Source organism: Corvus kubaryi, unplaced genomic scaffold (genome assembly GCF_017639235.1).
Source record: "Corvus kubaryi isolate FWS band 111438036 unplaced genomic scaffold, C.kubaryi_AGA036_p1.0 65481, whole genome shotgun sequence".
Classification (NCBI taxonomy): Eukaryota; Metazoa; Chordata; class Aves; order Passeriformes; family Corvidae; genus Corvus; species Corvus kubaryi.
Genome location: NW_024582039.1, coordinates 8,378 through 19,737, shown reverse-complemented (window position 1 = coordinate 19,737; position 11,360 = coordinate 8,378). Strand labels below are relative to the sequence as shown.

The 11,360-nt window shown below is 52.2% G+C and overlaps 2 protein-coding genes across 2 annotated transcripts; both read right to left on the bottom strand.

Moving 5' to 3' along the window:
* Positions 1-476: 476 nt before the first annotated feature.
* Positions 477-2,131, bottom strand: LOC121673533 (homeobox protein Hox-D12). Its single transcript, XM_042046895.1, has 2 exons — positions 1,495-2,131; positions 477-1,220 (listed from the first exon to the last, which is right to left on the bottom strand). The coding sequence occupies exons 1-2, from the start codon at positions 2,054-2,056 to the stop codon at positions 982-984; spliced, it is 801 nt and encodes a 266-aa protein (XP_041902829.1). The 5' UTR covers positions 2,057-2,131; the 3' UTR covers positions 477-981.
* Positions 2,132-7,180: 5,049 nt separating this feature from the next.
* Positions 7,181-9,362, bottom strand: LOC121673532 (homeobox protein Hox-D13). The gene is made up of 2 exons (XM_042046894.1): positions 8,660-9,362; positions 7,181-7,864 (listed from the first exon to the last, which is right to left on the bottom strand). The coding sequence occupies exons 1-2, from the start codon at positions 9,360-9,362 to the stop codon at positions 7,614-7,616; spliced, it is 954 nt and encodes a 317-aa protein (XP_041902828.1). The 3' UTR covers positions 7,181-7,613.
* Between the last annotated feature and the right edge of the window lie 1,998 nt (positions 9,363-11,360).

Here is an 11,360-nt window from a genome sequence, read left to right as displayed (position 1 = left end):
GCCCCGGCACCGCCCGCTGTCTTTCGCCTGTTTGGGGCAGCCCTTGGACAAGGCCAAAGTCAGGAGCGCTGGAAGGGCAAGGCCCGGCCCGGCCACCTGGGGAGGCCCCGGCGCCCGACTCCGCGGGCCCCTGCGCCGCCGCGGGACGCCGCGCTGCCCCGGAGGCGGCTGGCGCACGGCGAGGGGCAGAGGGGAGCTTTTTCCCGAGAGAGAAACCTCTCGGCCGTGCCCGTGGAGCAGCCCTGCCCGCGGCCCGGGGGCGGCGGCCCCGCCGGCGGGCGCACAGGGGCCTCCCGGCCGTGCTCTGCCGTCGGGGCGGGCCGCCGCCAGCGGAGCGGAGCCGAGCGGCCACCGCGGAGCCGGCGCTCAGGTTACGCGCGGGCCTTGCGCGGCTGTCACGTGCACTCTCCGCCGGGCTGCGGTCGGATCTGCGGCTCCGGGGGCTGGCGGGGGGAGGGTGGAAAGGGGAAAAAAAAAAGACTGAAGAAAAAGGTTTATTTGCTAACCACTTTCCCCATCGCTGCTCGAGCAGGTTACTCCAAACCACAAAACAAGCCGGCGCCGCAGGCTTGCCCTGGCGTGCAGGGCAGCAGATGAAGGGAGCGGCCGGGACTCACAGAGCTGAAGTCTTTACTAGGCGTTATTCCTTTATTTTGCTGCAAAATGGTGTTTACATACAGATAAAATAAATCGATCTTAGTTTAGCACCGCTTGTTCTCCGGGGAAAGAGAGGGTAAGATGCAGGAGAAAATCTATATAAATGGAGAAAGAAAGGTAAAAAGCTGATAATACATGTTTCCATGCTGGTCCGGCTCGTCTTCTTCATCTTGGCTAAGAACTCAGCGTTGCCTACTTACGCAGGGATCCTACGCGTTTCGAGTGGTAAAAAGACACGCTCCCCGCGTTTCACTGGCGCGTACGCTCTACTCTAGGGGTGAACACTCCGGGCACAAGTTCATGCAGGAACGGGCGGACTCTGCTCTAGTACATAGAAAGAGCCTGCTCTCGCATTACTACTCTTTTCTTTTTCATCCTCCGGTTCTGAAACCAAATTTTAACTTGCTGATCGCTTAAATTCAGTCTGCTTGATAGTTCTTTCCTCTTCTGTCGGTTAATAAACTCATTGAGGAGAAACTCGTTTTCCAATTCAGCAATTTGTTGTTTTGTGTATGGTTTCCGTTTCTTTCTTGATCTCCCCTGGGTGGGACACCAAGGCAAACCTACAACAAACACGTGGATAATTTAGTGGATCAAGTCTGGATATGCAAATATAGGAATATGAAAAAAAGCCCCGCAAAATAACAGAGCTAAATTAGGTCAGAAAATTGGGCAAAGCACATTTGACAGCACAATTTCTATCTAACCTCCGAGTCAGTTTAAGCGATTTTCGCTCCGAAAGAGTTACAGAGAGGGTTACAAAGTAATTACAGGCATCTCTTAAAAAGAACGTATAGCTAGGTCGCTTCTAACTAAAGGGAGATATTTAAGGCATACCATCCTGCACTGAAGGTCTGAGGCATGACTGGACTGCTGAGGGCTGAACTGTCAGGTTCAAGTTGACGGAATTCTTGATGTCCTCCTTTAAGCTTGAATTGCAGGAATTCACTTCAAAAAGAGCAGCCGAGCCATGCAAACTTCTCTGCAGGCTCGAGTGGTCATACTTGACGGGCTTTAAGTTGGCTGTGTGAGTAACAGTTGGTTCATTTGCAAAAGATTGCCTCTGCCTGCATCTCTCCTCTTGTTTGGAGCTCGCATCGTGGGCGTAATATTTATTGTTGTCTTCCAGGCACTCCTTGTTGCCGTTGGAGCTGATGTTGATTGGAACGGAGCCGGGGAGGTAAGGCTGCGCCGCGCCGCCGAACGCGTGGCTCTGCGGCTGGGCTGCGCACGAACTTGAGCAAGTCCAGGGGATCGAGCTCCGGGGGTAGGAAATGGTGGGCAGAGCCGCCAATTGACTGCCATTAGCCCGCAAATTAGGAAAATAAAAGGAATCTGGAGATTGCAAATTCAAGAGAGAACCAACGTAGCCAGATCTGTAGAGACTGCGATCACACATTTCCAACAAAGGACTTCAGCTGTTCTTACAGCGGTATTTAGTTACAACAGGGAATAAGCGGAAAGCCTGAAACGATTGGACGAAACTTTGCAGACAGGTTCTTCAAAGCCGGTAATTTCAGCACCGCCTCCAGCGACCGAGCCACAGAGCCCCCCCTTCCCCCCCCTTTTTTTTTCTTTCTCTTCACCCCCACATTTTAAAAGTCTTATGATAACACTTGAAATATGAAAATATCGAGCTCGCAAGGGGGAGGGGAAACCATGGTCTCCGGTTCTATAAAAGTGGCCGGGGCGGGTTGGCAGAGCTGCGGCGCCAGCGGGGAGATGAGAGGAAAACAAACATTTGCCGAGAGGACAGGGCAGCCCCGGGTGCAGCCCCCGTGCCGGCGGTGTCCCCCGGCTGGCAGTACCCGCCGGCTGGCAGCACCCTCCTGGCCAGAACGATACCCACGGTAAGAGTGAGCACCGAGGACTGGAAATAACTTGTGATGTCTATGAGATGTGAATGTTTAGGGCACACGTATCTACTTCTGCCCCTAAATGCATGATATGCATCTGCATATGCGTGCAAATAAAGTCTTAATCGATCGGATATTACCGGGATAGTCATTCTGGCACACAAATGACGAGTATTCTCTTAGGTCCGCACGTCTGCCGTTTTTACCCCTTTTGCCTTTCATCTTCACTTGGAAGCGCTTCTAGGCGAGCAATGCTTCTAAAACTCGGAGTCTGTTTTGTCTTTAAAATACAGTCAAACAAACATCAACAGAGAATAACAACAGCAACAACACGGAATTACTTGAGCAACCCTCTGAGATGAAACAAATAATAAATAAATAAAATCGAAAGGCTTCAAGAAAGAAAATGCCAGGGTCTGGTCTTCAGCAGAGAGGGTGTGAATGCAACGGCGGGCAGAGGAGACAGTCAGCCTCAGCTGGGTCGTCCGCTGCTATGTTCCAGGCTGTGTGTGAGGGATTTTTCTCTCATGAGAAGAAAATTATCCCTCACTGCTTTATTACTGTGTTATTTTGGGGAGTTACACATATTTTTACATTTTTGACTGATCAAACAAGAGCCCATTTATTCCGTTATCTCTCTCATTTCCCCATTGCCCCAGAGTAATTAAAATCATATCTGAGAGCATCCTCTCAGGAGATTGCTCATGTCCTTTCCCAAACCGTGAGGATCGCGAGACAGTGTTCTTCCCACCGAGAAGATGCAAGACCTCGTATGCTGCACCCAAAGACACTGGCAAGGAGCTGGAAGGCTCGGGAAGGAGTGGAGTACCCATCGGCTCCGCGCTCCCGGCCGCTCCCTGCCCCGCCGCCCCACAAACCCGCGGGACACTCTGGAAGCCGATCGGCCACCCGCACCGGGCGTTTCTGTCCTCGGCCTCTTTCCCAAGAAGATCTCCCCTAGCGTGTGCGAGTCCGGCGTCAAGCGAAGCCTTAATGCCCGGACTTTGCCACTTTCATTACCTCGGTTAAAAATTTGAACCTAGTTAGCATGTAGGGTTAATTTTCCCTGTTATTATCCTCTTAATCACACTTTTAATCTTGGTTTTATTTCTAAGGCGAGATCAGAGACGCTGCCCTTCTTGACATTCTCCTAATCAAATTCATCTTTCTGTTTAATGGGAAATTGAGGGAAATTCTGCAGTAATTTCATTGCCTTGGAAAAAAAAATCTTTAAATGATTGCTCTCTCCTAGACCACACAGGACCACACAAGCACCGCTGGAGGATATTGCTGACCACTGCCTTTAATTTTTATTGTTTGAGTTATGTCTACCAATTGAATCTCCCTCTTATTAGGTGGCTTGTATTCTGACTTTGTGTTCCCTAAGAAGATGGGTATAAGTTTTTTTCATAATCCCTTTTTATGAAAAAGCTGACTCTGATTTTCGGTTCTTGGAAGAGAAAAGGAACATTCAGTTCAAAGGCTATATTTTTGTCTGCAATAAACACAAGGAATGGATGTGAGTTCCCAGTTACCGGAAAGAAAGGTGACACTTCAAACTAACTTTTATGGGGCTAGAGAAAACAGAGCTTTCAATTAATATTCAACTCATTTGTAATTGCTAATTAATGCAGAAAAAAAAAAAAAAAAGAAGATCAAAACCTGGAATAGCTGGAGACGCTCACAGTTGCGGAAAATGTTTAAATCTACATGGAAAAACATTTACAGAAACATCTTGTTCCAGAGGCAGCTGGCCTCGGAGCCGAGGGGAGCGGAGCGGAGTGGAGGGAGAGCCTCGTACGGATTTGTGCTGCTTTTTCCAGCCACAGCCGGCTGCTGGTTTGGGGGGCGGTGTGTTAATGCCGCGGGTGTCCCCCCGCCTGTGTCTGTACAGGAAATATCACCACTGAGGAACAGGGCGACCCGGAGGCCTGCTTTCACACGCTCCTTTCCTCTTTTCCGCTCTTTTTTTTTTTCCCCTTGGTTTTTGAATAGGCATCCGGATAGGCCTGGACATCAGAGCTGACCACAGGCTGTAATTTCACTGGCATATTCTTCCAGTTTACAGACGTAGGGTTCTCTGCATGCGACCGAACTGCCTCCCTCGCTCATTTATCACTCGGAAACGCAGCGCCTGAAGCGAGGAGATGGTTTCTCCTGCCTATGCCAGGGGTTGTCCAGGAGATGGCAGGATTGCCTCAGACATGGCTGGGAAATAGCGCTGCCTGACAGGAGCCAAGAAATGCATCACTGCGCCACTGTGCATTTGCAATTCAGTTTGTCGAGGTACATGTTAATTATCTGCAATAACGTGCGCTACATTTCAGGCGAATCATCATACCCTTTTCTCTAAACACGGACTACAGCCGTGGCCGACTACAGCTGGGGCTATGCGGCTGCAGCCCGGCCCCGGGCCCACGTGTAACTGATGTCCTGGAAGAGTCCAAGCTGTGGCCACGGAGGTTTTGAATAAGGCTCACCAATGCCCCAACTCCAGGCTTGGAAAACCCTTTTAATCTGAACCGGTAGGCAGACGGGCAGATGTGTGCCTCACTTTCCTCCGGCCTGTAGCTGCGGGCTTCTTAATGATTCTGCACATTCTTACGAAACTACGAGGCGACTCCTTTCCATCTGGTACCGATTTGCCAGACAGTTCGGGTTTCCTTCTGCCCAGGGAAGGCGGCTTTGGCCGCGGCAAAGCTGCGCCTTCTGAAAGCACGGAGCCCGGCAAAGCCAAAGGTTAAGCCTGGAAGGAGGAAGAGAACAGCCCGCGATGGCTCCGCAGCCGGGAAACAAAACAGCTCTGGCAGTGCCCGGCCTTCTGTCTGCAGGGAGACTCGGTGGGAGGAAAAACCTCTGTAGAATTAATGGCAGTATGTGTGGATGAGTGGGGGTGCCAAGGGGGAGAAGACAAGAATTTAAAACATTCGGAGAAAACAAGGTTGCATCAGCAGAGAGGGCTGTTCCAGGCACGTAAATGATGTGCATCACAAGTGTTCTTTTATAATAGAATTAAACAGAAATGCACTTTGCGATAGAATCTGAACTGCTCCGAAATGAACTTTTTTCGTCCGTTCAGGGAAAACAAAAGCCATGAGCGTGCAAGCGGAGTAGAAAGGGGAAGGAAGAGGGCGAAGGAGACGGAAGATAACCCCGCGATGGAGCCAGCCGGTTGCGGAGAAAACGGAGGGGCATCTCTCCGGCCCAGCCGCCCGGCCGCCGGGGAAGCGGCAAGTGCCGGGACGTTTTGGAAATGGAGAACAAAGGGGCGGCGGGCCGCCCTCGGCCGCCAGACACCGGGCAGGCAGAGCAGGGCTCGGAGGAAGAAGGAGAGACAGCCTTTCGCCTGCTTCCCACGCCCTGTATTCCTCGCCGGCAACATTTCTTTCTCCCAAAACCCCTTTCCTATCGACCAGGCACTCTCGGATACTCTTCTTCATCCTTTGATGCGCGTCTCATTGTATCTACCTCTCACTTCCCAGGAACGGCGTCCTGTAAGTGTCCCCGATAGGATCCCAGGCAAACCTGGAGCCCGTGAAACCCCTTGCGGCAAAAGAAAGCGAATTTCTTTCTCTCTTTTTATGTATAGCGAAAAGAAATCGTTTTATTAAAGACGTTCAGAAAAAGATTTGCAACATCATTAACAGTTTGGAAGTCCAGATTGTATTTCCAACACAGAGTAAAAGCGGACCTTGAGACAAATTTTTAAAAAATGGTTTATGGAGAAATAGGCTTATAGTATGTCTTACCACATACAAGGATAATCAAAGTGTTTAGAGCAATAGTATGTTATAATAAATAGTACTAGTTTGGAACACATTTTAATAATTAGACGAGGCACATTAACAGAGAGGATACCGTTTCTCTCTCCTAGTTGTTGATTAGCGTGTCTGATCACCCTGTGTATATCATAACATGCACACTAGGTTTAAAAGAATAAAAAAATCGACAAAATCTTAGCCTTCGGCCCGTATAAATTATGGCATCTTTTGAATTTCCTTATTTATTGCTTCTGTCATTAACACCCGTTTAGTTTTGTAAATTAAAAGCTAATAATGAACTTCGCTGGTCCAACAAGGACTTTTTTTGGGTGGGAGGAAGGAGAAGAGTCTTGCGCTGGTCCAGACAAGCAGGGTAGAGAGGACATTTTCCGCCAGGTCTGTGCAGGTCCATACACACCTCTGTAGGGGCAGCCTCTCCTCTGGCTGCAGGGCGAGATGGGCAGTCCGTCATGCTGAAAGCGCTGCCCCGAGGCGCCGCGGTCTGCGCCTCCGCGGAGCGCTCAGCATCGCAGCCCCCGTCCGGCAGCGCCCGCCCGGGACACAACCTCTTCCCTTTTTCAACCGGGTCTCCCTTTTCAACCCGGCAGTATGGACTCCTTGCACTGAAAACGAAACTGCGGCGGAAAAACCCCACAAACCCAACCTCAACCCCAAACCTGCAGCAGCGGGAAGCGCGATGGGACATGCCTGCGACTCTGCGCCCCTCAAGAGCTCAGAGAGGTTCTCCCTCCCTCGAAAAAGCAATTAAAAATTCTGCTGCAGCCAGTAACCTTCCACTCAATTCTCTCCGGGTCCCAATGGACTAGGCAGGTTTGGCAGAAGCCGGGTGCTGCCACGGGTCCGTATTCCGGCTTTCTTGCATTTCCGATTGATTTACTTTTTTTTTCACTCGGCGTGTTTTGAAGTTTACGATACCAAATCAAAACTGACACTTTTTGGCACTGGCTATTGCTCAGAGAAAAAAATCACAGAATACCCCCCCCCCCGAGGAATAATGAAGTATAAAAAAAAGTTATAACTGTTACCGTTCAACATATTTAAATTCGTTTATACTGGCCTAGAGGGAAGAACAGAAAATATAATTAATATTAATGTTATTATTATTTTCAAAATGAAGAAACTATAATTCAGTTCAAGGCTTGTCAACACTCCCTTACACTGAGAGAAAAACGCTGACTTTCACGGAAAAAAATTCCCGAAATTTCGCCACCGCTGGAAGGACCAAAAAAAAAATTAAATATATTTTCAAGTCTTTCCAAAAGTCTTCAGCTGGTTGTAAATTGAGTTTATATTTTCATCGCTGTCCACAACTAATGTATCAGGATACGTTGTCTTTCAGTTTGGAGACTATTTTCTTATCCTTCACCCTCCTGTTCTGAAACCAAATGGTAACTTGTCTCTCAGACAGGTTTGTGGCTGCGGATATCCTTCGCCTCTTGTCCTTGTTAATGAACTTGTTAATGGCATATTCATTCTCGAGTTCTTTAAGCTGCAGTTTTGTATACGGCACTCGCTTCTTTCTCCCACGCCGGTAGACACACATATCGGGCTGGTTTAGTGCAACGTCCCCTATTGTAAAAGACATTATGTGAAAAATTAGAATTTTATTACAGGCGTTTAAAGCTTAACCGATACTTGTTGGGCACTGGTTTTCATGGGCAAATAAATAATGCCGGGTTGTTTACAGTTTATTATTATTTACACTGCCACATTATTTGCACTCTAGTAAAGCACCACCAAAACTTTGATGGACTGTCATCACTTTTCAGGCATGCATCGCTAACCGAGCATTCAGGGCGGCGGGGGCATTGGCTGGGGGGCTGAGAGCGGGTCAGTGCTGGCAGCGCACACACAGAAATCGCGTTGGTGAGAGTTTCCCGGGTTTGTTTGCATGTGGTTTGTGCCTCTGTGCCCTCACTACTCGCAGTCTCTTAAGTGCTCTGGGGCCGCCGCATCAGTCGCCAGCCGGAGAGGCAGAGGAGAGCAAGCCTTCGAGCACCGTCCTGCAAACTTCAAACGCGACTACAAACCCTGCCACCGAGGGAAGCAGCGGGAGAAGGAGCCCGAGGCCGCCCCGGCGCTCGCGGGTCGGGCGTCCGGTGCCCTGGCGCTGGTGGCGCGGAGGTTCTGGGGTCAGTCCCGCGGGTATGGAAAGCTGAGGGTGAGGATTTTCTCGGGGGTGGGCGGCCGAGGGGGGAGTGAGAAAAAGAGAAAATCCACCGCCCCCACCCTGCTCTATGCGTGTCTGTGCAGCTTGTCCAGGTCGGCAGGCCGCCCCTGCAGCCCGGGGGGGCGGGGGAGGGGACGGGAAGGCGGAGAAGGCGCGGGAGAGTTCTGCTCAGACCATTTCTCCCCCTCTCGTACCTGGAAAGGACGATTTCCAGAAGTGTGAGCTCTGTGTCTGATCTTTGGCACAGTAAACCTGACTATTCCAGCCATTAGCCAGAGTCCAAGACTGATAGCCCTCCATTGATATGTATGTTTCGTGTCTCGGTTCCCCAGAGCCAAACGTTGAGACCATGTCTATGTACCCAGGAACGTGCTGGTAGGGGGTTGTATAGCCCTGGTAGAAGGACACTTCCTTTGCCCTGGAGGAGACTTCATTGGCGGGGACACTCGTGCTGGTCAAGCTGGAGACGTCCATGTACTTTTCCACGGGAAAGCCGCCAATGGAGGCATGGGGGGGAGACTTCAGGGCGTTTTGCTGTATCCCAACCCCGTGGGACATCCTGCAGCTATAGTATCCATTGCCAAAGTGATACCCATAGCCCAGCGCGGGGGCGGCAGCCGGCGTGGTTGAGCCCGGGCAGTCCTTGGTCTGGGCGTCGGGCCTCGCAGCCGCCCCCGAGCGCTCCCCTCCGCCGGCGTAGGCAAAACCCGAGGCGGCGGCGGCAGCGGCGGCGGCGGCGGCCGCTCGGCCCGTGTGCGCCGCCCCGAAAACGGGCGAGGAGAGAAAATTACGGCACTGCCCGGGGGCTCCGCCGCCTCCGCCGCCGCCGCCGCCGCTGCTGTCGCCGCGCAGTCCGTCCATCTCCCAGCTCGCTGCTTTGCTCATGGCCTTGCACATCGCGGGCGGCGGCGGCGGCGGCTCGGTCCCCGGCCGGGCATGATGCGGATGGTTATTTGCCTCCAACAGGTTGGATCCTGGCGGTACGTTTATAAAAACGAAGTCCAGGTTGGGAGGGGGGACCGGGGTGGGGGCGGCCGGCCCCAGATTAGTTTGCCTCAGCCCGGGGGGCTGCTCATAGGCTGCCGTCGGAACATGTGACTCTCCCGCTGCCCGCACTGCCCCTTTCGCCTCGCAGCCCCCCGGTCCGCACCGACGGCTCCCCCACCCTCTACTCCCACCCCCGCCCCGCCGCCGCGCTCCCGCCCCGCCACGGCCCCGGCGCTGGAGCGGGGGGAGATTGGGCTGACGAGCGGCGGTGATGCCCCTCCGGACCAACCTGGGCCCCCGTTGCTTTCATCCCCCCCCCTTCCTCCTGCCCGCAGCTTCAAAAAGGCCAGCCGAGTACCACTGGACCTTTTGAGGCCGCGGGCAGGGGCCCTTTTTACAGCCACGGACAGGGGTCTCACCGGATCCACAGCGAGACCTTCTCCAGCTCATTGTTGCGTCTGCAAGAAGGGGGAAACCCCAACACAGTCTTTGTATTCCATCCTCCCCACCTCCCTTCTTCCCGGCGATATATAGAGTAGAAGGGCTTTGTTACACGGGAAAAGGAGTCCCCCCTGGCTTCACTGAACTCTCGGTCCCGGGGAGAACCCTCCCTTTAGTCCCCCATTGGCCCCCCCCCCCACCCCCCCAAACCCCCCGATATTGCTACCGGCTAGGAAAAGGCACCGGGTCTGTGTGCAGCGCAAGATGGTAAACCTGGCACTCATTAGATGTGGCTTTTTCTCCCCGTGCAGTGTCAGTTCGTGTCGTGGTAAGGCAGCCTAGTTAAAACACAGAGTTTGCTTACACTGACGGCTGTTCTCGTGGTGACTTCCCAAGACGGTGGCCAATCCTTCTGTCGTGTCTCTAGACTCTCGCACTGAGCTGGGATGGAAATGAAGGAGCGCGAAGTACTGGAAGTGGAGAAAGCTCCGAAGACGACTCCCAACTCCAGCCACAGCCCCAACCGCAACCTCAACCACAATCCCAACCCCTACCCCTCTGGACTGACTCCAGTCGCTCCGCAGTTGTGTATTGCACACTTAGCTCTCTCTTGGGTGCGGAGGGCAAGAAGGTGCTGGGAAAAGTGTCAGCTTCGCAGGGAAGGGCACGGAAACTCCACGCCGCTGAAAACCGTACAGCTGGGGCTCTGTTTACTGTCCCTACGGAGGCTCAGGCGCATGAGAGAGGAGAGGCAGCCGCCATGGAGGAGAAACTCTGGGCTGACACCATTTCGGGGCTCTGGGGGTGTCCTTGCTGAGCAGCCCGGGCAGGTGGTGGCGGGGTCCCCCGGATCGCTGGGCTGTCGCGGGATAGGTCCCGCAGCAGCCGCCCGACCCGCAGCCCTACTTTGTAGGTCTAATAATCATCGGCAGTATCTGGAAGCGGGGTTTGGAATGACAAACGAGTGCCCATAATTACGGCAACAACCGGATGGCATAGACGAGTTCATGTTTATTAGCTCTGACCGCTTAATTGCTATTAATCTTTCATAATCAGCTAAAAAGTGAGCCAGGCGTGAATACGTTTCTCTCGGTTATAAGCCGAATCCGTGTTTACTCTCAGGACATAAAACACTCCGTAATTAGAAGGAAGTTTTGTAGAAGAACAATTTTCTCACCCTTTTATGTCCCTGAAAGCAACTTCCTAGCGAAAACGTTGCTATAAAAAGAAGTCCAGAGAAACGAAGGACTTTATTTCTCTGGACATCTTTCTATGTGTACTCCCACGTCCTGTTGTGTTTCCTCTTTCAATAAATGCAGTGAAAATTTCTCTCATGTCAGGACCTTTCCAAAAAGGACGCGAAAGTAAGGAACACCTAAAGCGCAGGGTTTCGGAGCTTTTTGAGGTCGATTGCATCAAAGTAAACCACGGTGCAGCCGCAGCGACTCCCTTTGAGGTCTTCAGCCC

Excerpts from the sequence above, each read along its gene's own strand:
- LOC121673533 (XM_042046895.1), bottom strand. The coding sequence starts at position 2,056 with ATGTGTGATCGCAGTCTCTACAGATCTGGCTACGTTGGTTCTCTCTTG. Across the intron at positions 1,221-1,494 it reads CAGACCTTCAGTGCAGGATG|GTTTGCCTTGGTGTCCCACC; the intron begins GTATGCCTTAAA and ends TGTTTGTTGTAG.
- LOC121673532 (XM_042046894.1), bottom strand. The coding sequence starts at position 9,362 with ATGTGCAAGGCCATGAGCAAAGCAGCGAGCTGGGAGATGGACGGACTG. Across the intron at positions 7,865-8,659 it reads CTGGAAATCGTCCTTTCCAG|GGGACGTTGCACTAAACCAG; the intron begins GTACGAGAGGGG and ends CTTTTACAATAG.